We start from the raw sequence: 25,624 nt of genomic DNA, 5'->3' as shown, positions 1-25,624 counted from the left end.
CATAAAGTGAGGGGTGTGGTAATTGCCCTGCGTAGGTGTGGATTCTCACTGCTTCTCCCAGCCCATCCAAGATTCCTCAGTCTGGGAGCAGCACAGGAGAGGAACCAGCCACTGAGGACTCTTAGGAACGGCATGGAGAGCAAATGGAGTGGCTTGGTGCTGATCCTTTCTCTGTGCCTGGGCTCCTACCAAGGTAAGGCCAGGCCTGGAGGTAGGTAGGATGAGGACAGCCCAGAAAACCCCGCTGAATCCCAAAACTGCTCCCAGCTTTGGTGTCTAAGCTCCATAATGTGCTTCCTCTGGTGCTGGAGTTGGGCAGAGGAGCGCTGGGGAAGGTGGCACCGCTGCCTGTGCTGCCCACCTGGAGGTGAGAGCTGGAACTTCTGCCTTTGAGGGTGATCTCAGGGCAAAAGGCGTTTGTTCCCTGCCTTCCTTGGGATTCAGGCACCGCTGGTGGTGTGCTGGGATGTGGAAGGAGGGAAGCTGTGACAGAGTGGGGAGAGAGAGGGGCTGCTCTCTCTATGCCCTTGTTTTGGGGCCTGGCTGCCGCTGTGTCAGCTGGGGAAGCCACTTGGCTGTCACAGCAGTGTGACCATGGAGCTGCCCTTGTCCTGAGGGTCCTCACAGGAGATGCAGGAGGCAGGAAGCCGGCTCTGCTGGCAGATGGCAACAGCGGTTGTTGGCTTGCTGAGCTTTGGGAAGGGCGATGGGGTGATATTCTCTGCTCACCTCAGGAGCCCTCCCAGCGTCGGCACTTGGGTGTCTGTGAGCGAACCCTCCTGCAGGCAAACCTCTGCTGCCGTCCTTAGTCATCCATCCCCTGCCCAAGCTGGGGAAGGCCTGCTCCCAACCCCTGCTCCTTGCTTGAGGGCAGATCGCTGCTTCCTGCGGGAATCTCCCCGGAACTGGTGAGCCCTGCTGTGGCAAGCAAACCCCCTTGCGCCCCGGTTACGCCAGGCTTGGCTCACTGGGCTCCCCCAGTGTGACGTGCCCAGGTTTGTGGGTGCACACACATGACCCGGCCGGGGGGGACGTGTCTGGCTGTTCCAGCCGGCAACAGGCAGAGCAGGAAAGTTCACCTGCGCCCGGCACGTCCGAGCCCTGCGGTGCCGCCCGCCCGGGAGCCGCCGGGGCTCGGCGCAGAGGGCACCGCGGCACCGGGGACCTGCGAGCCTCGGAGAGACAGAGGGGTTTGCCAGATGGGAAAAGCGAATTTATGGCTCTTGGTGCAACAGGGGCGTGCGCCAGGCCGGGAATTGGGGCGCCGGGGCCCACGCTGCCACCCACCCCCGGCGTTTACATCACAACCGGCTCGCCAGGCTCTGCCGGCTCGGCCGGGGCGCTCCGGGGCTCCCAGGAATGCCGGCACAGCCCTGCCACAGCCGGGGCTCGGAGCTGGATCCCCCCTGAGCAAAGCCCACCCCATCCCCCGGGCCGGGCAGGCAGCGATAGGGCACTTGTGGCTGACCTGGAACTGGAGCATCCCTGCCTTGCTCTTTTGCCCAAAATGGCATCATTTAATAACACTGTGCCCGTGTGCCTGGCAGCATGAGGAGGCTCCAGCAGGGCTTTGGGACGTGTAGGAGAGCTCACGGGACACCTGCTGCCCCGGTTGCTTGCCCCGTGGCAGTGCTTTCCACTCGGGGAAGCTCCCCCTGCTCTCAGCTGCTGGGTGTTATGATTAGCCCTAATTACTTTGTGGCCCAGAACTTGCTGCTTGACCTTCAGCTCGAGCAGGGTGAGCAGTGAGTGCTGAGCTGAGGGTCTCTGCGAGCCAGGAAAGTGCAGGACCAAACCACCCGTGTCTTTTAGACCCTCCCGACCTCACTGCGGGCTCCGGGCTCCAACACAGTTCCATGAGAGATGCTGAGGGAGGACCAGCTCAGAAAAAAGCTGTGGGGTTGCTGTGTCTCTCGCCTCCTTGGTTTTGGTGCTGCCCCTTAATGCCTCCGCTGACTTGCCATTCCTGTTTGCCCTGATGCTGGGCTGAAAAACATAAATATATCCCTCTGAGCTGATGGGGCGAGCGCGGCACGGGTGTGTGGGAAGCCTGGGAACCCGGGGGAACTCGCCCTGCCCCGGGGGCCGCCTGCCCCGATGGGGAAATCGGGGCTGAAACAGCTTCTGGGGCAGTGGGAATGGTGTGTGGGGCTTGGACTCCTCTCCCCACAAGCCCCAGCCCCGGGACTTTGCAGGGTGGGCACCTCACGCTGCAGTTTCATGGATGAGCTGGAGGCATTGCCAAAATCCAGCATGCAGGGAAAGTGGCTTTTGGGGAGAAACCAGGGTTGGGTGGAAGGAGCAGCTTCTGCCTTTGGCTTTATTCCTGCTGTGCAAAATCGCAGACAGGGCTGGGGGATAAAAGCTGGATGCAAATGCTTGGAGCAGGGAGGGTTGTGCTTTGCTTAAAGCTCTGCAAGCAGGGTCTGTCTGTCTGTCCCTCTGCCCCCAAATTCCCGGAGCAGCTCCTGGCCAAGGCAAGGCTGTGAAGGGCTTGGCTTGTGCCTTCTCCCCAGCTGCATCCTGGGTGGGCACAGTTCCCGGTGCAAACAAACCCTCGCCCTGTGCAGGATGAGCCCTGACACACCAAGGTGACAATTAGAGCGCTGCTCTTGCGCCACGCCGAGCATTTACAGCCAGCAGAAAATGCTGTCGTGGGGAGGAAATCAAACCAAAGGAACCCCACCAAAAGTGGGGTTGCTCAATCGTTGCCGGGAGCCGTGGCGTGACTATCGGGCTGCCGTGCGGGGCTGAGCGCCGGCGCCCCGGGTTTGCCCGTTTTGCAAGATTTATTGCTGCTTTTATCAGCAGCCGCCTCTGCAGCGTGTCAGAGGGTGCTGAGAGGCTGAGGATGAGCCCCAAATTCCCTTTGCTTCTGACCCTGACATCCCATTGGAAAAGCTGGCAGCCTGGCTGTCTTGGTTTGGAAAGACAGGAGTGTGCTAAGGAAGGCAGGAGCCTCCCCTGAAATGGAGAATGTAAACCCTCCCCAGCCCTCCCAATTGCTATGAATTTTAAATTAAGGGGCTCTCAGGCAAAAATATGGGAGCAGGAAATAACAGTTCTTTAATAGGCAAGGAAAAAAAAAAAGGATAAAATAAACAATGCAGAACAACACTGAAAGAGCCAGAACCCAACCTGACACCCTGTGGGTCAGGGTGTTGGTGGCAGTCCCATTGGAAATGTGGCTCAGCCCTCCTGCAGTGTCAGGGATGGTTCTGTTGGAGCAGGGATCCTGTAGAGAAGGATGTATTCTTCCTCTGAAGATCCAATGGAAGGAGAGACAGCAGCTGTTCCTCTGGGGAATCCCATGGAGAAAGCCGTGCTGGTGTCTTAAAACCTCTGGATTATATCTGGGTAGCAATGCTTGGCTCCTCCCTCTGGATTATATCTGGGTAGCAATGCTTGGCTCCTCCCCCTGGATTATATCTGGGTAGCAATGCTTGGCTCCTCCCCCTGGATTATATCTGGGTAGCAATGCTTGGCTCCTCCCTCTGGATTATATCTGAGTAGCAATGCTTGGCTCCTCCCCCTGGATTATATCTGGGTAGCAATGCTTGGCTCCTCCCTCTGGATTATATCTGGGTAGCAATGTTTGGCTCCTCCCCCTGGATTATATCTGGGTAGCAATGTTTGGCTCCTCCCCCTGGATTATATCTGGGTAGCAATGCTTGGCTCCTCCCCCTGGATTATATCTGGGTAGCAATGCTTGGCTCCTCCCTCTGGATTATATCTGGGCAGCAATGTTTGGCTCCTCCCTCTGGATTATATCTGGGTAGCAATGCTTGGCTCCTCCCCCTGGGCGGAGCATCTCCCAATGGGATGTTATAATTCTTATCAGCCATGCAGTGACATTCAATAGTCTGTTATCAGCAATGTCCCCTCCCCAGGGAGGTGTGATTGTGGTCACTCAGAGAGAGAGATAAGGCAAACTGCCCACTTGACAAATTTAATCTGCCATACAGATGGTAATGGAAAACATCTTGCATTGCAATCTTTAACACTGGAACAACCGACCTTAAAAAATCATGTATAAATTAAACCCCCTTCCCCGCTCCGAGCATCACTCGTTGGGGGTGCCCTGAGGGCTGACAGTGCTCTCTCCCCCTCCACAGCCGGGGCCAGCCCCCTCCACGAGTGCAGCGAGCGGCCGGAGGATTGGTGCCGGGACGCGGCCACCGCGGCCAAGTGCGGGGCGCTGGAGCTGTGCCGGCTCACGGCGTGGGACCGGGCTCTGGGGGTAACCGGGATGGGAACGGGGCATGTGTGGGACCAGGGCTGGGAGCAGGGGATGTGTGGGACCAGGGCTGGGAGCAGGGGATGTGTGGGACCGGGCTCTGGGGGTAACCGGGATGGGAACGGGGCATGTGTGGGACCAGGGCTGGGAGCAGGGGATGTGGAGGGCTGTTTGCATCTGCCCCAAACACGGAGAAGGAAAGAGAATAACCGCCTGCCCACCCCAGCATGCGTGTCTACAGCAGTGCTGTGATGGCCCCGACCAGGGGAGGGAATGATGCGTCTGACTCCATGGAGAGCAGAAGACTGATTTATTATACTGTATTATTCTGTACATCTACATTTTATTATACTATATTATTCTATACGATACTACTCTATACATTATTTTATTATACTATATTATTCTATACATCTACATTTTATTACACTATATTATTCTATACGACACTACTTTATACATTAATTACTTTATTATACTGTATTATTCTATACATCTACATTTTATTATACTATACTATTCTATACTACACTATACATTAATTATTCTACTATATTATTCTATACATCTACATTTTATTATACTGTATTATTCTATACTACACTACTCTATACATTAATTATTCTATTATACTGTATTATTCTATACATCTAAAACTGAATCTGTTAAGCACTCAGCCCTGCACACACTGCACTGAATCTCGTGACTGTCATCCAACAGTCCCAACACGCACACTTGGCCCTGACGTGACAAGGAACCAAAACACCATCACTTTGACCAAAAAAAATCTCCATATTTCATTCTCCTTTTGCACAAACACAGGCACAGCAAATGGTTAGAATTGTGTTTTCCCTTTCTCTGATGTTCAGAAAAACGTGAAACCCAGAGATATTCTTGGGAAGAATTGTGCCTTGCTTTTTCCTGTGAAGAGAAATGTGGCTACATGTGTCTGCAGAGCAAATGGCAGAAGCCAGTGGGTGCCCCGGGGTGGTTTTGGGGTGGAGGATTGGGATCTGGAGAGGGTTTGGGTGCTGTGGCAGCGTCCTGACGTGTCCCCTCTCTCTCAGCAGAAGGGGATCCCCTGTCACCTGTGCCAGGTGGCAGTGTCTGTGGTGGGCAAGATCCTGCAGGACAACCGCACGGAGGTGGGTCTCAGTGGGAAGGGACAGAGGGGCTGGTGCTCCTCCCCTCCAACCCCACTGAGGCCCTGACCTCTCTCTTTGTGTCCCAGGAGAAGCTGAGGCTGTTCTTGGATAAGAGATGCCAGTACCTGCCCTTCCAGGACTGGTCTGTCAAGTGCAAGAGGATGGTGGACACGGGCATCCTCGTCCTTGTCCAGCTGGGCAAGCAAGTGCTGGTAGGGCAGGGGGAGCCCCAGGTTTGGGTTTTTCCACACTTTGGGATGTCCTGGGGGCTTGCAGAGCAAAGGATGCTCCTGGGGGCTGGGACAAACCATCTGAAGCACGAGATGGAGAGGGAAATTATCGTCGGTCGGGGCTGTGTACAACTCACAAACGGGATGGGGCTGCTGTGGAGCGTGCCTTGAGCTGTTTGATTTTCCAGCATCAGCCTCATCACATGGTTATGACAATGGGAAGATGCCACCAGCTCACATCCCAGGCAGCAGACCAAGAACTTAATGTTACAACTCACTTTAAAAGTTTTTAGACCAATCACACAAAGCAAAAGCACATTTATATCTGTATTTATATCTGTATAGTATATATTCTATATTGACAGTAGTTCTATCCAACCACCATAAGCACATGAATCTTTGGTTAAGCAATGCTTGCTTATTTCAAATACAATACCTGCTTGTGAGCCTTCAAACACAACGCACAGGGCTCCATTATTAAGCTTAGGACTTCCTAATATCTTGCTAGATCAACTTTTCTGTAGCTTAGAGAGTTATTCTAGACAAGCGTTAATACACAGACCATTGTTCCATTTGTGCTTTTCTACAGTTTAAATAATTTTTCTGCTGACCAATCTCATGGCCACCGCTTAGCTCCAATCACAGCTCTGCGGCTTTCCCAAAACCCTGTGATTCTGTGGATTCCCACAGGAAATGATGCTGGATGGTGCGGGGGGGCTGGGTGTGATGGAGAAGGTGCCGCTCAAGCCCCATCCCATCCCATCCCATCCCATCCCACCCTCTGCTCCGCAGTCGGAGCCCAAGGTGGTGTGTGGGACCATCCGGCTGTGCCAGCGCCGGGACAGAGCCACCACGGGCACCCCGAGGTTCCAGCAGCCCCCGGCAGCTGCCACGGGCCCCAGCCAGGACTTTGCTGACCTCGTTGCCCCCTTCATGGCCAATGTGCCCCTGCTGCTCCATCCCCAGGATCTGCCGCACGGCGAGGCCCAGGTACCGCGCGCAGGCAGGGCTGGGGCTGGTCGTGGGACCGTGGAATGGTTTGGGTGGGAAGAGACCTTGCAGATCATCTCATCCCAAACCCCTGCCATGGGCAGGGAACGTGTCCAGGCTGCTCCAAGCTGGCCTTGGACACTTCCAGGAATGGTGCGGCCACAGCCTCTCTGGACGCTTTGTGCCAGCATTCTAACACTGCTCAGGGATGAGAATCCCCTTTCAAGTATCACCTACTTAACAACAATTAGAGAAAGCCCCTAAAAAAAACAATTAGAGAAAAGCCCCTAAAACAACAATTAGAGAAAGCCCCTGAAATTTCTGCAGAGCTGAAATGATTCTGGCCGGCACTGTTGCCAGTTTGGGGGGATATTTCAGGATGCAGGAGGGAAATGAGAGGTGCTGGTCAGAGTGCTGCCCCAAATTGCAGCCAGTGTTTAAATGCCAGCCCTGCAAATGCAGGTTGGGCGTGGGGGGATTGGTTTTATTTCGTGGGGTACAGTGATAGTTGCCTCCTCAAGCCAGGTCTCACAAGCTCTTGGAGATCTGTTTCACACCCAAGGTAACTCAGCTGCCTTTGGAGGCTTAAATCAGCAGGGTGGCTGAATTTTCTCGGTAAGGAGTTTGTTATTTCGCCTTTTATTAAAACCTGTCTGGAAACAAAAACGTTTTAATAAAAGGCGAAATAACAAACTCCTTACAGAGAAAAACCGAGCCAGGTATGAGAGGTTCTCGCTCCTGGTAAAACACCTCACAAAAGCCATTAGTTTCTTTGCTCTCTTCTTTTTCTAGCAAATTGCCCAGGTGGGATTTTTTGGCTCCTGTCCAATTGGCTCTCCTTAAGTTTGAGGTGACGTCCCCCAGGTCCTATGAGGTGGCTTTTTACCCGATTGAAGAGAGAAACTTCTGGGCTTCTTTCCTTCTTGAGGGGACAAAGGAGAGATTTGTCACTCCTCATCAAGGCGTCCCTGTGCTTGTCACCCCGCAGGAGACGGAGGCGGCGTGCGGGGACTGCCTGCAGCTGGCCAGGGCCGTGCGGGAGGCGCTGGGCACCGACTCTGCCTTCAGCTGGGCGCTGGTGGCACACGCCAAGCGGGCGTGCCAGGCCCTGCCACCCGTCCTGGCACTGCAGGTGAGCCCGGCAGGGAATGACACCGGGATTGGGCCGGGAGGGCACCGTGGGCACGGCAGGTGAGCCAGGCAGGGAATGACACCAGGGTTGGGCACCGTGGGCACGGCAGGTGAGCCGAGCAGGGAATGACACCGGGATTGGGCACCGTGGGCACGGCAGGTGAGCCCAGCAGGGAATGACACTGGGATTGGGCCGGGAGGGCACCGTGGGCACGGCAGATGAGCCCAGCAGGGAATGACACCGGGATTGGGCACCGTGGGCACGGCAGGTGAGCCCAGCAGGGAATGACACCGGGATTGGGCACCGTGGGCACGGCAGGTGAGTGCCAGCTAGGAATGACACTGGGATTGGGCACCGTGGGCACGGCAGGTGAGTGCCAGCTAGGAATGACACTAGGATTGGGCACCGTGGGCACGGCAGGTGAGTGCCAGCTAGGAATGACACTGGGATTGGGCACCGTGGGCACGGCAGGTGAGCCAGGCAGGGAATGACACCGGGATTGGGCCGGGAGGGCACGGCAGGTGAGCCAGGCAGGGAATGACACCAGAATGGGGCACCGTGGGCACGGCAGGTGAGCCCAGCAGGGAATGACACCGGGATTGGGCTGGGAGGGCACCGTGGGCACGGCAGGTGAGTGCCAGCTGGGAATGACACCGGGGTTGGGCCGGGAGGGCACGGCAGGTGAGCCCAGCAGGGAATGACACCGGGATTGGGCACCGTGGGCACGGCAGGTGAGCCCAGCAGGGAATGACACCGGGATTGGGCACCGTGGGCACGGCAGGTGAGCCCAGCAGGGAATGACACCGGGATTGGGCACCGTGGGCACGGCAGGTGAGCCCAGCAGGGAATGACACCGGGATTGGGCACTGTGGGCACGGCAGGTGAGCCCAGCAGGGAATGACACCGGAATTGGGCCGGGAGGGCACTGTGGGCACGGCAGGTGAGCCCGGCAGGGAATGACACCGGGATTGGGCACCGTGGGCACGGCAGGTGAGCCCAGCAGGGAATGACACCGGGATTGGGCACTGTGGGCACGGCAGGTGAGCCCAGCAGGGAATGACACTGGGATTGGGCACCGTGGGCACGGCAGGTGAGCCCAGCTGGGAATGACACCGGGGTTGGGCCGGGAGGGCACGGCAGGTGAGCCCAGCAGGGAATGACACCAGGGTTGGGCACCGTGGGCACGGCAGGTGAGCCCAGCAGGGAATGACACCGGGATTGGGCACCGTGGGCACGGCAGGTGAGCCCGGCAGGGAATGACACCGGGATTGGGCTGGGAGGGCACCGTGGGCACGGACGGTGAGTGCCAGCTGGGAATGACACCGGGATTGGGCACTGTGGGCACGGCAGGTGAGCCCAGCAGGGAATGACACCGGGATTGGGCACCGAGGGCACGGCAGGTGAGCCCAGCAGGGAATGACACCGGGATTGGGCCGGGAGGGCACGGCAGGTGAGCCCAGCAGGGAATGACACCGGGATTGGGCACCGTGGGCACGGCAGGTGAGTGCCAGCTGGGAATGACACCGGGATTGGGCACTGTGGGCACGGCAGGTGAGCCCGGCAGGGAATGACACCGGGGTTGGGCCGGGAGGGCACGGCGGGTGAGCCCAGCAGGGAATGACACCGGGATTGGGCACCATGGGCACAGCAGGTGAGCCCAGCAGGGAATGACACCGGGATTGGGCTGGGAGGGCACCGTGGGCACGGCAGGTGTGTGCCAGCTGGGAATGACACCGGGATTGGGCACTGTGGGCACGGCAGGTGAGCCAGGCAGGGAATGACACCGGGATTGGGCCGGGAGGGCACCGTGGGCACGGCAGGTGAGCCCAGCAGGGAATGACACTGGGATTGGGCACTGTGGGCACGGCAGGTGAGCCCAGCAGGGAATGACACCGGGATTGGGCACTGTGGGCACGGCAGGTGAGCCCAGCTGGGAATGTCACCGGGATTGGGCTGGGAGGGCACCGTGGGCACGGCAGGTGAGCCAGGCAGGGAATGACACTGGGATTGGGCACCGTGGGCACGGCAGGTGAGCCAGGCAGGGAATGACACAGGGACTGGGCACCGTGGGCACGGCAGGTGAGCCAGGCAGGGAATGACACCGGGATTGGGCACCGTGGGCACGGCAGGTGAGCCCAGCAGGGAATGACACCGGGATTGGGCACCGTGGGCACGGCAGGTGAGCCCAGCAGGGAATGACACCGGGATTGGGCTGGGAGGGCACCGTGGGCACGGCAGGTGAGCCCAGCAGGGAATGACACCGGGATTGGGCACCGTGGGCATGGCAGGTGAGCCCAGCAGGGAATGACACCGGGATTGGGCACCGTGGGCACGGCAGGTGAGCCCAGCTGGGAATGACACCGGGATTGGGCACCGTGGGCACGGCAGGTGAGCCAGGCAGGGAATGACACCGGGATTGGGCTGGGAGGGCACGGCAGGTGAGCCCAGCAGGGAATGACACCGGGATTGGGCACCGTGGGCACGGCCACATCCCGCTCTGCCAGGCTGCTCCATGCCCTGTCCTAAGGAGGGGCTGACAGCTGGGCTGCAAGCAAAGCTGAGCCAGTGGAAAAAATAACAATGGTGATTTTCAAGCATCCACAGCAAGGAAGAAGACAAGGCCGTCAGCACAGAAGCAGATTAGATAAAAAGCATGAAAATTTTTATAACTTAGGCTACGTGCATAACTAGATGTGTATACGTGGCCTTATTAAATTTCTGTAAAACTTATTACCGACTATATTGGCTTTGCACCAATGAATATAATAAGTTATTGTGATGTAGTTACTGACTCAAGATGATGCTTTGTTAAGAATATATAAGCTGGAAAACACGCAGAACAAAAAACTTTGCTCTTGTTGGAAAAAAAAAGTTTTTTATTCTGCATGTTATATATATATAGTTTTATATGTAGTTATTACAGGTAATAAGTTAAAATCACATTTTATTAAGAATATATGAAAATATAAAAATATATATATTCCTTATATATAATCTTTATAATATATATTTATATATATCAATATATACATTTATATATCAATATATGAATATATATGTATTCTTTATTAAGAATATGTAAAGAATATATATTCTTATCTATATAATAATATTATTATATAGATAAGAACATAGATATATATATAGTTTATATATTAAGAATATATAAACTTTATCAAGAATATATAAAGGACATGCAGAATAAAAAACTTGAAAAAAAGGTTTTTGTGCAATATGTTTACATATATAGTTATATATGTAGTTAATGCAGTGGATAACTTAACGCTTTATTAAGAATAAATAAAAATATATATTCTTTATTAAGAATACATGAAGAATATATATTCTTATATATATAAAATTCTTATATATATATGAGAATATTACTATATGTAAGACATATAAATATGTAAACATTTATATATAAACATATAAATATATAAAATATATTTATATATTTATATATATAAGATATAAAGTTTATATATTAAAAATATAGAAAGATATATATTCTTATATATATAAGAATATTCTTACACAAACATATAAGAATATATATAAAAATATATAGAATATATATAAAAATATATAAGAATATATATTATATATATAATATCTAAGAATATTCTTATATGTATAAGAATATAAATAAAAAGATACAAATATATTTATATATATGTCAAATATATAAAGTTTATATATAAAGACTATATAAACTTTATTAACAATATATAAAGAACATGCAGAATAAAACCTTTTTTCTTCTTAGAAAAAAGTGTTTCTTATTCTTCATATTATACATGTAGTTAATACAGTTAATGACTTAAAACCATGTTTTATTATAGAATATATAAAAATATATATTCTTTATTAAGAATATGTAGGAATATATATACTTATATATAAACATTATTTTATATACATAAGAATATTTGTATATATATATGAATATATATCAATAAAAAGAAAAATATCTAAAATTTATATATTAAGAATATATAAACTCTATTAAGAATATGTAAAGAACATGTAGAATAAAAAACTTTTCTTCTTGGAAAAAAAGTTTTTTATTCTGCATGTTATATATATATATATAGTTATGTATATAGTTAATACAGTTCATAACAAATTCATGCTTTATTTAGAATATATAAAAATGTATATTCTTTATTAAGAATATATAAAGATATATATTCTTATATATATAATATTCTTAGATATATAAGAATATTCTTATATATAAGAATATATATAAATATATATATTTATATATATCTCTATAAATATATAAAGTTTATATATTAAGTATATAAAAACTTTATTAAGGCTATATAAAGAACATGCAGAATAAAAAACTTCTTTCTTCTTGGAAAAAAAAAAGTGCGTTTTATTCTGCCTGTTATATATATAGTTTTATATATAGTTAATATAATTATTAACTTAAAATCACGGTTTATTATAGGGTATATAAAAATATATATTATTTATTAACAATATATTAAGAATATATATTATTATATAGAATACTCTTATATATATAAGAATATTTTTATATATAATATAATATATATAATATATATAAGAATATAGATATACATTATAAACCTAATATATATACTATATAAGAATATTCTTATATGTATAAGAATATATATATATAAAAATATATATAAATATATATATACGTGTAAAATATATAAATTTTATACATTAAGACTATATAAATTTTATTAACTGTATATAAAGAACATGCAGAATAAAAACTTTTTTCTTCTTGGAAAAAAGTATTTCTTATTCTGCATGCTATATATGTAGTTAATACAGTTGAAAACTTAAAATCATGCTTTATTATAGAATGTATAAAAATATCTATTCTTTGTTAAGAATATGTAAGAATATATATTCTTATATATTTAATATTATTTTATATACATGAGAATATTTGTATATATATGAATATATATAAATAAATAGAAAAAATATATAACGTTTATATATTAAGAATATATAAACTTTATTAAGAATATGTAAAGAAGGCGCAGAACAAAAACCTTTTTTCTTCTCGGAGAAAATTTATTTTATTCTACATATTATATATATATATAGCTATATATATAGTTAATACAGTTGATACCTTAAAATCACGCTTTATTAAGAATATATAAAAATATATATTCTTTATTAAGAATATATAAAGAATATATATAATATTCTTATATATATGAGTATTCTTATACATATAAGAATATATAAAAATATATAATACATATATTATATATACATATTATATTTATAAATATATTCTATATAAAATATAAATATAGTATATGTAATACTATATAAGTATATCTTATTACTATATAAATTTATATATTTTAACATAAAATATATGCAGTTTATATATTAAGAATGTGTATATTAATATATGAGGAATATATAAGGAACACGTGCCTCCTCCCGCAGTGCCAGCGCTCCCTGGCCGAGTACGCGGACACGGCTGCCCAGCTCCTGCACCACCTGGTAAGAGGCTGAGGGCTCCCCGCAGTGCCAGGGGTCTCTGGGTGCCAGCTGGTACCCGGCAACCATCATCAGCAAATTATCCCTTTTTTTTTGTTAAACTCACCGCTTAATATTCATACAAAATATTAATTTTTTTCTCCCTTCTCTCTGCCTTGCAACTGCATTTTGTTTTCGTTTTTTCTTGCCATTTTCCGGCCGCTCCACCGGCAGCAGGCTGAGGTAGGTGAGATCCATGCCCTGATGTGCTGAAATTCCCTTCCCAGGGGCCAAAGCCCCCCTGATTTGGGACGTCTCTCTCTCCCTCCCCAGGACCCGTCGGAGCTGTGTGGCCAGCTGGGACTCTGCGCCTCCAGCTCGGCACTGCCCCTCCACACGCTGCTCACCGAGAGGGTGATGCAGCTCCTGAGCCTGCTGGGGGTGAGTGGGGACCCCCTCCGTGCTGCTGGGCTCCTTGGAATCCAAACGCTCCAAAGGAGGAACCTAATTTTGGGTTTTATTCCCTCAAGCACCTCTGTTTATCCGAGGTGGGGGATGCCTTACGTGGGGAATGCCCTACGTGGGGGATGATGTTGGGACAGGATGAGGGTGGCTCTGGGGTGTGACCGTGTTCACAGGGGTCTTAGGATGAGGGAAGAGACGAGGATCTGACTCCATATTTCAGAAGGCTCGATTTATTATTTTATGATATATATTACATTAAAACTATACCAAAAGAATAGAAGGAAGGATTTCATCAGAAGGCTAGCTAAGAATAGAAAAAGAAGGAATGATAACAAAGGTTTGTGTGTCGGACAGAGAGTCTGAGCCAACTGGGCTGTGATTGGCCATTAATTAGAAACAACCACATGAGCCAATCCCAGATGCACCTGTTGCATTCCTCAGCAGCAGATAATCAATGTTTACATTTTGTTCCTGAGGCCTCCCAGCTTCTCAGGAGGAAAAATCCTAAGGAAAGGATTTTTCAGACACATGTCTGTGGCACTGGGGGGGCTCAGCATGCATCCCACCCCCTTGTCCCCCCAGGACAGGGTGGGGAGCACTCCGCTGTGTGACGTGTGCCAGTTCACCGTGAAGACAGTGGAGAGCCTGCTGGAGAACAACGTGACAGAGGTGAGTCCCAGCACTGGGGGCTGGCACAGGGGGCCAAGGGGCAGCGAGGAGCTCCCCCTCTTCTGCCTTGTGCCGGCAGGAGCAGCTGGTGAACGACATGGAGAAGGTGTGCTACATGCTGCCCCACGGCGTCATCGGGCAGTGCAAGGACTTCGTCAACTCCTACGGCAAGGCCGTGGTGACCATGCTGCTGCAAGCCACCGACCCCGCGGCCGTGTGCGCGCTGATGCGCTGCTGCCCCCGCCTCGGGGACACCCGGCACGGTGAGCTGGCGCCCCGAGCCCGGGCAGGGGGCTGTGCCCTCCTCTGGGTGCTCACGGCCGTGTCCTGCAGGGGCTGAATCCCTGGAGCAGCTGGCGGTGAGCGCCGGTGCCTTCTGCAACGTCTGCCAGATCGTCATCACCTACTTGGACAACGAGCTGCTCAAGAACGAGACGCTGGAGGAGCTGGGCGAGGTGCTGGAGAAGGGCTGTGCCATGCTGCCCATGCCGCTGACCAGCAAGGTGAGCTGAGGGGGCACGACCAAGCCAGCAAAACCTCCCTGAGCCCCCTGCCAGGCTCACCCCTCTCTCCCCCCCAGTGCCAGGCGATGGTGTTGCAGTACGAGCCGGCGGCCGTGCGGCTCTTCGTGCAGATGATGGACCCCACCTTTGTCTGCACTGTAAGTGTCCTCACTCCTGGGGCAGCCCGGGCCAAGATGGGCCTCCTTTGTCCCAGAGGGTCAGAGGCTGCTCATGGGGGTTTCCTTCCTCTCCCTCCCACCCTTTTCCTTCGCAATGCAGAAAATCAGAGCCTGTGACTCAGGCAAGGAGGATCTCCTGGGCTCGGCGCCCTGCGTCTGGGGCCCGCAGTACTGGTGCAAGAACATGGCCACGGCGGTGGAGTGCAATGTAAGTGCCAGCTGTGTCCCCTCCCCGTGTCCCAGGGTGCCGTGCTGGCTGTCCCCGTGTCCCAGGGCGCTGTGCCACCGTCCCTGTACCCCATTGCCATCCCATCCCCGTCCCTCCGCAGGCCGTCGCGCACTGCCGGCGCCACGTGTGGAACTAGGAGCCCTCTCCCCAGCTGGCTGGACTTGCTCTGCCGTGTGTCTGGGGACCCCGGCTCCCTTCCCCGGGACGTGCCCGCGCTCACAGACGGCAATGGCAGGAGCCACCCGGCCTCGCCGCGCCGGCGGGGCTGCGGGGAACCTCGGCCGCTTCCTCTTCCACTCCTGGGGCTTGGATTTCCAAAACAGGTTAAGGGACTCGTTGATATTTTCAGCACTAGGGATTCAGCCTTGACATCTCTCAGGGCCACTGCAAAATCCCCAAGCTCTATTCCCACCTCTGTCTCCATCCCTGATCCCTTCTCCATCTCTCCATCCCACCCTGAGCCACTCTTACGGCCCAGATCCCGCAACGTGGATCTGTCCCCGTGGGCTGGGCTGGGTTCTGCTGCCCAAATGCTGGCCCCTCACTGCTGGCTGGCAGCAGCCTCACCTGAACATAAAATGAATGAGTTTGGGTGTCGGGATTTCCTGTGGCACCCCCATCCCTGCTGGGAGCCCTGCGCTGCCCCGGCCGTGGGGGTGAGGGCAGTGGGGTGCTGGGGGGGATGTTGGGGGGATGCCTGCACTGCCTCATCCTGGGCGTGCATGGGAGCATCCCACCACAAACAAACTCTTCCCTGCGTGCATGGGAGCATCCCACCACAAACAAACTCTTCCCTGCGTGCATGGGAGCATCCCACCACAAATAAACTCTTCCCGTGAGCCTGGCTGGTTGTGTCCTTCCTCCTCATGCTGGGGGCTGCAGTGGGAGTGCGGGAGAACATTTAATGCTTCCCCCAAAACCCAAGGTGCAGCAACACCCAGGGCGGCGTCCCGTGCAGATGATGGATAGAGGGGTGAGTTAAAAGAGGGAATTCAGTTCCCAAAGGGGGTTTGGGCCTGATGGATGTGGGCAGGAAGGACGACAGACAGGTTACCCAAAGCCATAGACAGTGTATTTCTGAGTCCCGTAACAGACCGTGCCCGAAACTCTCCACAAGGTCACGACTGGAAACAAACCCCCGAACAAACAAACCCAAATGCAAGAGAGAAGGGGAAAGAAAAGGGCAACAAAAGACACGCACGAGCACTCGACATCCAGAAGCCCCAGTTAGCCTCTCTCTGTTTTTCGACATTGCAACAAGTTTTGGTAAAGCCAGCAAAATGGAGGAATGTCTTTGGGTTGGGTTTTTTTTTTTTTCTTTTTAATTTTTTGGGTCTTTCCTTACTGGAAAGGTGACGTTAATGCCAAAAGGATTTGGTCTCTCCCCACGCTTCCCTGGCCCTCCCCATGCTCGTGGTCGAGGTGTGACAGCTGCTTGTCCCCAGCCTGTGCCCGGGGATGCTGTGGCAGCACATCATCTGCATCCTCACTGCACCTTCCTCCCCCCTGTCCAGTCTGGACTCATCAGATTCATTTAGCTTTTCTTTTCCCCCCTTTTTTATTTTTTTAGAAAAAAAAACCTTTTTTTTTTTTTTTAATAAGAAAAATAAAAAAAATTTAATGGTTTCATGGATAAATGACAGGCGAGTAAAAGCATTCCGGTCCTGAGAGCCCTCTGCCGGGGCCAAGCTCTCCAAGGAGCGATGCGCACCGGCCAGCCCGGACTCCTGCGGGGGGAGAGGGGGCCGAGCACCGCCCTGGCCCCCAGCACGGCCCCCTGCTCTGGGCTTCATCCCCGGCTGGCCTGGAGGAGCAGAGCAGCGCTCGTCATAACTCGGTGATCTCCAGAGGGCTCTCCATGATCACCTCCCGCATCTTGTGCAAGGGCGTGGACTTGGCCGACTCGGTGCGCGCGTTGTGGTCGCTGTAGCCCCCGCAGTCGGCGGTCAGAGTCTCCAGCGAGCGGCCCAGCACCTTCTGGTCATCCTCAGGCAGGCTGTTGAGGTCGGAGGCGAGCAGGGTGCCCGTGCTGCCGTGCACGACGTGGATGCCGTCCGGACCCTTGAGCTCCACCGGCTGCTTGTGCCGGAAGCGCAGGCTGCCCTGGCTGGGGCTGCGCTCCTCCTCCTCGTCCTCCAGCTCCTTCTGGATCAGCTGCAAGAGAGCCGTGAGGGCGGGAGAATCACCAGGGCAGCTCCCGGCTTCCCGGAGGGAAGGGCCGTCCTCTTGTGAAGCACCCTCAGAGCACGGTGATGGGGATCACCAGGAGATGACCTCCAGATGGGTCTCTCCATCCCTGGGCAGATGCCCCACTTTGGGCACTGCTCCATCCCTGGGCAGATGCCCCAGCTCAGGAACTGCTCCATCCCTGGGCAGATGCCCCACTTTGGGCACTGCTCCATCCTTGGGCAGATGCCCCACTTTGGGCACTGCTCCATCCCTGGGCAGATGCCCCAGCTCAGGCACTGCTCCATCCCTGGGCAGATGCCCCAGCTCAGGCACTGCTCCATCCCTGGGCAGATGCCCCAGCTCAGGCACTGCTCCCTCCCGGGGCAGATGCCCCACTTTGGGCACTGCTCCATCCTTGGGCAGATGCCCCAGCTCAGGCACTGCTCCCTCCCGGGGCAGATGCCCCACTTTGGGCACTGCTCCATCCCTGGGCAGATGCCCCACTTTGGGCACTGCTCCATCCTTGGGCAGATGCCCCAGCTCAGGCACTGCTCCATCCCTGGGCAGATGCCCCACTTTGGGCACTGCTCCATCCTTGGGCAGATGCCCCAGCTCAGGCACTGCTCCATCCTTGGGCAGATGCCCCACTTTGGGCACTGCTCCATCCTTGGGCAGATGCCCCAGCTCAGGCACTGCTCCATCCCTGGGCAGATGCCCCACTTTGGGCACTGCTCCATCCTTGGGCAGATGCCCCAGCTCAGGCACTGCTCCATCCCTGGGCAGATGCCCCAGCTCAGGCACTGCTCCATCCCTGGGCAGATGCCCCACTTTGGGCACTGCTCCATCCCTGGGCAGATGCCCCAGCTCAGGCACCAGCTGCCCCCAGAGTGGCCAAGAAGGAGTTTGGACCTGGGTTGGAATCTGAGGTTGTATGAAAGTGGAAGGACAGGAGGCAGACAGGAAAAGAAGATGAAGGAAGGCTGGATGGGGCTGAAGGGGAATAGGGGCATGGATAGAGGAGGGCAGAAGGGCTGAAAGGCATCTCCCACCCCACTGCTGTCCTCTGCTCTCTTCTCCCCTCCTTTTGCACCCCCCATGAAGGGTAGAAGGCCACAGGAGGAGTTTCTTCTCCCCAGACCAGCCCTTCTGCACCAACACTCTCCATCCCAGCATTTTTGCCTCAGAACCCTGTGTTTTTGAGGCAAAAACCAGAGAAGCAGGAGGAAGGGGAGATGATCCCCCACAGCTTTGGCCAGCCTTGGCAGAAATGGGAGCTGATGGACAGAGCCCAGTCTGCAAAGAGGGGCGTCCTCTCCTGGGGTCGGAGAGACCGACGGAGAAGGTGGCATGTGCTGATCAGAGGAAACACAGGCAGCCACTGTGGGGAATCAGCATCCTGGAAAACCAGTGAAAAAACAGCCGTGGGAACCAGTGGAAAACCACTATCTGGCTTGTTTTGACCAAGCAGAGAGCGGGGGCAGCACTGGTGACAGCGACCAGAGCCTGCGGGGCCAGGAGGACACACTGCATCCCAGAGGGCACGGCAAGCCTGTCCCCAGAGCCACGCACACCCCTCTACCTCCGAGACCGAGGAGCGGTCCCCCTGGCTGGCGGTGGCCTTATGCACCATCCGCTGGGCAAAGAGCTTTTTCAGGCGCATGTAATCATCCAGCACCACCTTCAGGAGCGTGCCCTGGCCGGGGGGGAGAGACTGTGCGTTATCCAGGGCAGGTGCCTTGCTCAGAGGGAGCCTGGCCTCATCCCAGCGCGTTTTGGAGCGACACCACCCTGCGGCACGGAGAACCTGGAAGGTGCAGAGGGGACTCCTGGGCGCAGGACGCCCTAAATGCTCACCTTGATGGGTCCCTCCCGCATGATCTGCCCCAGCTTGGCGATGTTGTCGTACTCCTGGATGGCGGCGCGCAGGTAGCGGTCATCCTCGGGCTTGGCGGCCGAGGGCTCCCGGCCGAAGGTGCCCTGCGGGGACACGCGGCGGCTCAGCGGGGCGGCACCGAGGGGACAGGGGGGTCCCACGGCGGGGCCGTGTCTCACGTGGGTGCGCGCGGGGCTGTTCCACAGGTCCGCGATCTCGCTCAGGTTCTCCGGCAGGTCGTCCTCGTGCTCCGCCTGCGCCGCCAGCTCCATGTTCCTGCAGAAGGGGTCCAGCCACACCGGGTTGGCCCTGCGTTATCAACAGTAAAAGGCTTTAAAATCATGAAATTCGGGGAATAAGAAAGAAACTAGACTTAGTGGGGCCCTGGAAAAATGTTAAAAATGGACTCTGAAAATGTTAGGCTTTGTGTTTGCCAGGTCATGTGAAATTGCACCTGCGTAAGGAATATGTGATAAATGATATAATTGGTAGATGTGATGATTATTTAGTAATTAAATATAATTATTGTTTAATTGTTATTTATATTGTTATTTTTATAATTTATATTGTTAAATATATTATTGTTTAATTAATAATAATTATTATTATTATTGCAAGAAGAATCGTGAGGAACTATGTTAGAAGTTTGAGGGGGACCACGAGGGGCTTATGCTTGCATGAAATCTATGTAGACAATAGAACAATATAAGTTTAATAATTAACATGAAAGTTATATAATGATAGAATATAAAAACATGTTCATCCCGAACCCATGTCGGGGTCAGATTTGGGTTTGTACCCCTGACGCCCAGAGCTCTTCAATAAAAGCACCTGCACATAATCATTCTGGTAATGATGTGTTCCTGAACGTTAACATTATCCCTAACCCCGTCCCGAGCCTGATGCTGAGGCTGCACTGCCTCCTCCTGCCCTGTGCAGGTATGAATTTGGCTGCTCTGGATCCAGATGTGTGTCAAACCCTGCCCATTATCTCTGCTTACCCCAAACCTGGCCAGGATTGGCAGAGATGGAGCCACAGAAGAAATAATAATATTTTTTAGCTTAGGAAGCTCTCAGAGCGAGCGCGTGTCCCAGGATCAGTAATGCACCACGCAGGGCGGAGCAGACATCGTGTCTCCACCTCCTGGCTCCAAAACACAGGCATGCCTCTCTTGGGAGCAGCCTCCAGCCCCAGGAGGTGGCACTCACCCATCAAAGGAGTACTTGTTGGTGTTTGGCATGTCCATGATGTCCATGAAGCCTCTGTTCCCTGCAACAGGCAGGGGAGAGAGTTACAGGGCAGCACATTGGTGGCCTTAGCATCAAAACCATGGGGTGACACTTCTTTGTCAGGGAGGGATAAAGAGGAACCAAAAAGGCAGTGAGAAACATGGTGGGGTGAGGCAAGTAAAACAGAGCTTGATGCTGAGAAAAGCCTCCCAGCATGACACCTTGCTGGGCAGGATCACCTCTGATATACATGGCATGATGTCCCCCATGTGTCCCTGTGACACCCCACTCTGCCATGCAGCTGGGACACCCCAAACACTGCTCACCAGTGGAGCCAGCCACGATGGCTTTCAGTTTCCTTTTGTGCCTGCAAAAGAAACACAGCCAGTTGGGGTAGAAAGTAAGGAAGATGCTGGAAAGGAGGAGGACACACAGATTTGCAATAACCCTTCATACAGGGTGTGCAATCAATAATAAATGTTTAATAAGGCAGGGGAGCTTTGAGGGGAGATGTACTAACACCATTAAAACCATGCATTTTGGAGGAAGCTGACGCCCTCCTTTGCTTGCTGGCATTTCCAGGCCCAGGAGAAGCCACGCTGGTCCCCCTGGTCTAAGGGGACATGGCAGGGGCTGGGCAGAGCCCAGGGGTCACTCACACTGTCCGGTAGTACCAGTTCATGAGGATGAAGAGCATGGCAGCCAGGAAGAGCAGGACAGCCAGCACGATGATTGCCATCTAGGAGAGACAGAGGCGTGGGGGAACCTCCAGGGGCCACATGCCCCAAGCTATCCGGGTGGAACAGCTCCCCAGCACTGAGCAGGCCCCGTGGGAAGGGACACCTCCCCCAGAGGGCTGTGAGCAGCCCCTCCCAGCCCAGCTGGACCCGTACCTGCAGAGCCGAGAGGTCGTCGGGCGCCCGGGCAGTGATGGCAGGCTGCACGTCCAGCACGTTGTAGTTCCTGAAGAGATTCCTCAGCTGCTCCTTGTTCTCGTCTATCATCTGAATGACCCTGGGAAGAGAAGGGTTGCATGGGCACCCTGACGTGACGCAGGGTGCCCGGGGAGCCAGGCTGGGTGGGAGGACGGGGGATGTACCGCTCCACGTCCAGGATGCGGTTGGTCTCCCTGTTCACCACGTGGATCAGCAGCTCCGTCTGGGCAAAGTTCACCCGGCCCTTCTTGTCAACGTGGAACTGGAGAGAGAAAGCGAGGTCTGCAGGGTGGGACAGGAGTCTCCTCCTGAGCATCCTCGAGGTGTGCTCATGTGGCAGGACACCCTCAAGCATCATCTGGACCCCCACAGTACACTCCAACCTGGGATGTTTCCATCACCTTCAGAGCTCAGGGGTGTTTGTGGTTATCCAGGCAGGACTCCCTCGAAGGAGACCTCCCAAACAGCATGTGGAAGATCATCTACCCCCCAAAGCAAGCTCCAAGGCGGATGGTTACCTGAACATCATCCGTGTTGACGATGGCGCCGGTGATGTTGGAGAGCAGGCTGATGAACTCCTCCTCGAACTGCCTGACCCTGTCAGGGATCTCGTTGATGATGATCTTGACCCGCTGGTCATCCCGCAGGATGTAAATCCCCACGATGGCCGTGTCGTTGTGGCCCACCAGGTCAGAGGCCATAATGTCCACCACAAAGTAGCCGGGGTTGTAGGCAGTGAAGAGGTCGAAGGTTCGCAGGATGCCATCAAGGGTTCCTGTGGAATGAACGGTGACAAGCCCGGGATTGTCACAGACATCTTTTATGGAAAATCCTTTCCTTAGGACTTTTTCTCCTGAGAAGCCGGGAGGCCTCAGGAACAAAATGCAAACAATGGTTATCTGCTGCTGTGGAATGCAACAGGTGCATCTGGGATTGGTCTCATGTGGTTGTTTCTAATTAATGGCCAATCACAGTCAGCTGGCTCGGACTCTCTGTCCGAGACAAAGCCTTTGTTATCATTCTTTCCTATTCTATTCTTAGTCAGCCTTCTGATGAAATCCTTTCTTCTATTCTTTTAGTATAGTTTTAATATAATATATATCATAAAATAATAAATCAGCCTTCTGAAACATGGAGTCAGATCCTCGTCTCTTCCCTCATCCTCAGACCCCTGTGAACACGGTCACATGGGATCAGTGACCCCAGCCACAGGGACACCTTTGGCCACAGGGATGCCTCTGCCCAAGGCCCCATGCTCCTGCAGCAGGCTGGGCACCCACCAATGCTGAAGATGTTGGCCACCTCCTCGGAGTCATTGGAGTGCTGCTTGATGTAGCGGATGCCCAGGATGTGGTACAGGACCAGGCTGTTGTTGCCCACGTCGGCGTCCACTGCCAGCACTCGGATCAGCTCCGACCCCACCTTGGCATCGGTGGCAACCCCTTTGAGGGAGAGATGGGAAAGGGACCTGGGGCCAGGCTGGCTCTCACTGCCCCTTTACCCTGCTGGATTTTCCTGGATTATCTCTGGCTCCAGGTGCCCCCCAGCCCCTGGCACCTCTTACCCGCCGTGTACTCTGACTTGGTGAACTGGGGGGCCTGGTCATTGATGTCATCCAGGAAGATCCGCACCTCCTGCAGGGTCAGGTCCTCGCTGAGGTCCCAGAACTGGGCCCTGGCTGCTTGCTGGCCCCGGGGAGGAGCCCAGTTCCTCTGGCTGGATGCCTTGACGATGATGGAGTGGTATGGCTCCTTCTCCCGGTCCAGGTCCCGCAGGACCTTCAGCTTCCCCTCCCGGCTCAGCTGGAAGTTGCTCTCCTCGTTCCCAGCTGGGTGCAGAAAGGCATCCCCAGTCAGTCCTCTTCTCCAAAACACCACCTCGCCCGTCTAGCAGGGCAGAGGGGCAGCAAGGAGAGGATGGAAATCCTGGGTGAGTGAGGGGAGTGTGTAGGGAGGGACACAGAGCTGCCATCTCCACACCCACCTGCTATGAAGTAGTAGACGATTGCGTTGGAGCCCTCATCCGCATCCACCGCACCGGTGACATTCCCCACCACGGTGCCTGGCGGTGAGTGCTCGGGGACAGAGAGTGCCTGGTACTGGGGACTGTCCCTCTGCCAGAGACCCCAGGGAAAGGAACGTCATGAGCACTTAAATAAAATGTTGGGGTTGTTTTAAACCAAAGCAGACAAATCCCACCGGTGCTCCCCACCATGGTGACGCCCAGGTGTGCACGCTCCATCACACATGATCACTGGCATCCCCTTCCCTGCATCCCCTGCATCCCCTGCATCACCTGCATCCCCTGCATCCCCTGCATCCCCTGCATCCCCTGCATCTCCTGCATCCCCTGCATCCCCTGCGTCCCACCCCCTTTGCCCTGGTGCCTTACAGGTGGCCTGAGGAAGATGGGTTCATTGTCATCGATGTCATCGAGCTCCACCTGCAGGGGCTGCATGGTCTCGTAGGGTGGCTGGCCCTGGTCGGAGGCCACGATGATCAGCTGGGGAGAGAGGCAAAAGGGCTGTCCTGGGCAAAACCAGGCTGGGAGACATCACTGAGGCAGGGACAGAGAGAGGACAGCTGGATGCTGGAGAATTTTGGGGGGACTTAACAGGGAATTGGGTGCTGGCCCACCAGGATGCAACCCCCCTAAGACTCTTGATAACCACCCAGTTCCTGCTAAGGTGTGACACCTCCACAACCGTGTCATCACGATGCCATCCCCACCACATCCCGTGCATGCCACCAGCCCCACAGGGACCCACGGCCCCAGGGCCTGGCTGGCTCACGTTGTACACTGCCTGCTGCTCCCTGTCCAGCCGCATGGCCGTCTGGATCAGCCCGCTGACCGAGTCGATGGTGAAATACTCCCAGTCCTTGTTCCCTGCCCCTGTCTTCAGCAGGCTGTAGAGCACCACTCCGTTGAGACCCTCGTCTTTGTCCGTGGCATAGACTTCGTAGACATTGGATCGCAGGGGGATCTCCTGCGTGCACACACACAGCTTGTCACCATGGCATTTTCTGGAAAACCCTCTTTGCCCAGGATTTTCTCCTGAGAAACTAAGAGGCCTCAGAAAAGAATGAAAACATAACTATCTGATTGCTTGGGAATGTGGAGATCGTTTACTAACAGGTGCATCTTTGATTGGTTCCACGTGAATTGTTTTTAATTAATGAGCAATCGCCATCAGCTGTGTCGGACTCTGAGGAGTCAGTCACGAGCTTTCACTATCATTCTTGTTTAGCCTTCTGATGTATCCTTTCTCTTTCTTTAGAATAGTTTTAGTATATCATTAATATCATATCATATCATATCATAATAAATCAGCCTTCTGGGAACATGGAGTCAAATTCTCATCTCTCACCTCATCCTGGGGACCTCACACCACCACAACAGCCCTTCAGCCTTGGCACTGCATGCAAACCCCCTGCTCCCCCTGCCCCTCCAGGCCCCCTTGGTCCAAAATCCCTTGGTTTGGAGGTCAGCAAGCTCCCACCACCCGAAACCCAGCAGGGGGATGGCAACACAGAGCCATGATCCCCTCTGGGCTGGTGGCTGGGGACTGGCTGAGACACGCACTGGGGACTGGCTGAGTCAAGCCTGGCTTCCCAGAAAGCAGAAGCATCTCCAGTGTCAGCATTTCCAGCCCATGTTTATAAACACGGTCTGCACGCACCGGCTGTTTACTAATCCCCAGTGCTGCTGGGGTTTCTGTTCCCCAAATCCGCCCCACCACCCTGCTCACACGTTTTGGAACGTCCACCCCCATGACCCAAACCCTCTTGCCACATCCTAAATCAAGGTCTGGTTGCATCCCCAGCGGAGATGGAGTTTGGATTTTGCTGTTACGGGCAGGAGAGCCCCTGAACTCACTCCCAACATGCCATGACCCTGCTCCTTCCCAAGGGATTCACCTCCTTGATGTGCAGGATGGTGCCGTTGGGCGGGCGCACGAAGACGGGGCGGTTGTCGTTGATGTCGATGACCTCGATGTGCAGCATGGTGGTGCCCCAGAGAGGGGGATGCCCCTTGTCCGTGGCCACCACAGTCAGGTTGAACCTCTCGTAGGACTGCAGGCGCCGCCGGGATGTGACCAGCCCGGAGTCCGTATTGATCTTGAAAGCCTCTGGGGAGAGAGA

General features: G+C 52.7%; 2 protein-coding genes across 4 annotated transcripts in view; one reads left to right on the top strand and one right to left on the bottom strand.

The window, feature by feature from the left end:
• Positions 1-81: 81 nt before the first annotated feature.
• Positions 82-15,909, top strand: LOC131561423 (prosaposin-like). 3 transcript variants are annotated; one of them, XM_058810710.1, is made up of 14 exons: positions 82-193; positions 4,116-4,240; positions 5,308-5,382; positions 5,469-5,615; positions 6,405-6,602; positions 7,591-7,734; positions 13,198-13,254; positions 13,564-13,671; positions 14,278-14,364; positions 14,444-14,627; positions 14,698-14,867; positions 14,945-15,025; positions 15,147-15,254; positions 15,376-15,909. In XM_058810710.1, the coding sequence occupies exons 1-14, from the start codon at positions 133-135 to the stop codon at positions 15,409-15,411; spliced, it is 1,581 nt and encodes a 526-aa protein (XP_058666693.1). In that variant the 5' UTR covers positions 82-132; the 3' UTR covers positions 15,412-15,909. The 3 variants fall into 3 exon arrangements, with proteins under 3 accessions (XP_058666693.1, XP_058666694.1, XP_058666692.1); XM_058810711.1 differs by having other exon boundaries at positions 5,305-5,382; positions 5,469-5,594; XM_058810709.1 differs by having other exon boundaries at positions 5,305-5,382.
• A 1,193-nt stretch (positions 15,910-17,102) lies between these two features.
• CDH23 (cadherin related 23) overlaps positions 17,103-25,624 on the bottom strand; it is a 223,341-nt gene continuing 214,819 nt past the window's right edge. Inside the window, 16 exon segments of the mRNA XM_058810630.1 lie at positions 17,103-17,429; positions 19,024-19,137; positions 19,299-19,421; positions 19,497-19,626; positions 20,527-20,587; positions 20,874-20,914; positions 21,207-21,286; positions 21,441-21,561; positions 21,647-21,744; positions 22,001-22,257; positions 22,763-22,924; positions 23,047-23,310; positions 23,466-23,595; positions 23,874-23,984; positions 24,274-24,468; positions 25,400-25,611. Of these exon segments, the coding sequence (XP_058666613.1) occupies positions 17,103-17,429; positions 19,024-19,137; positions 19,299-19,421; positions 19,497-19,626; positions 20,527-20,587; positions 20,874-20,914; positions 21,207-21,286; positions 21,441-21,561; positions 21,647-21,744; positions 22,001-22,257; positions 22,763-22,924; positions 23,047-23,310; positions 23,466-23,595; positions 23,874-23,984; positions 24,274-24,468; positions 25,400-25,611 (2,426 nt within the window).

The sequence above is a fragment of the Ammospiza caudacuta genome, chromosome 9 (genome assembly GCF_027887145.1).
Source record: "Ammospiza caudacuta isolate bAmmCau1 chromosome 9, bAmmCau1.pri, whole genome shotgun sequence".
In the NCBI taxonomy this organism is placed as follows: Eukaryota; Metazoa; Chordata; class Aves; order Passeriformes; family Passerellidae; genus Ammospiza; species Ammospiza caudacuta.
This window is presented reverse-complemented; position numbering and strand designations above follow the sequence as displayed.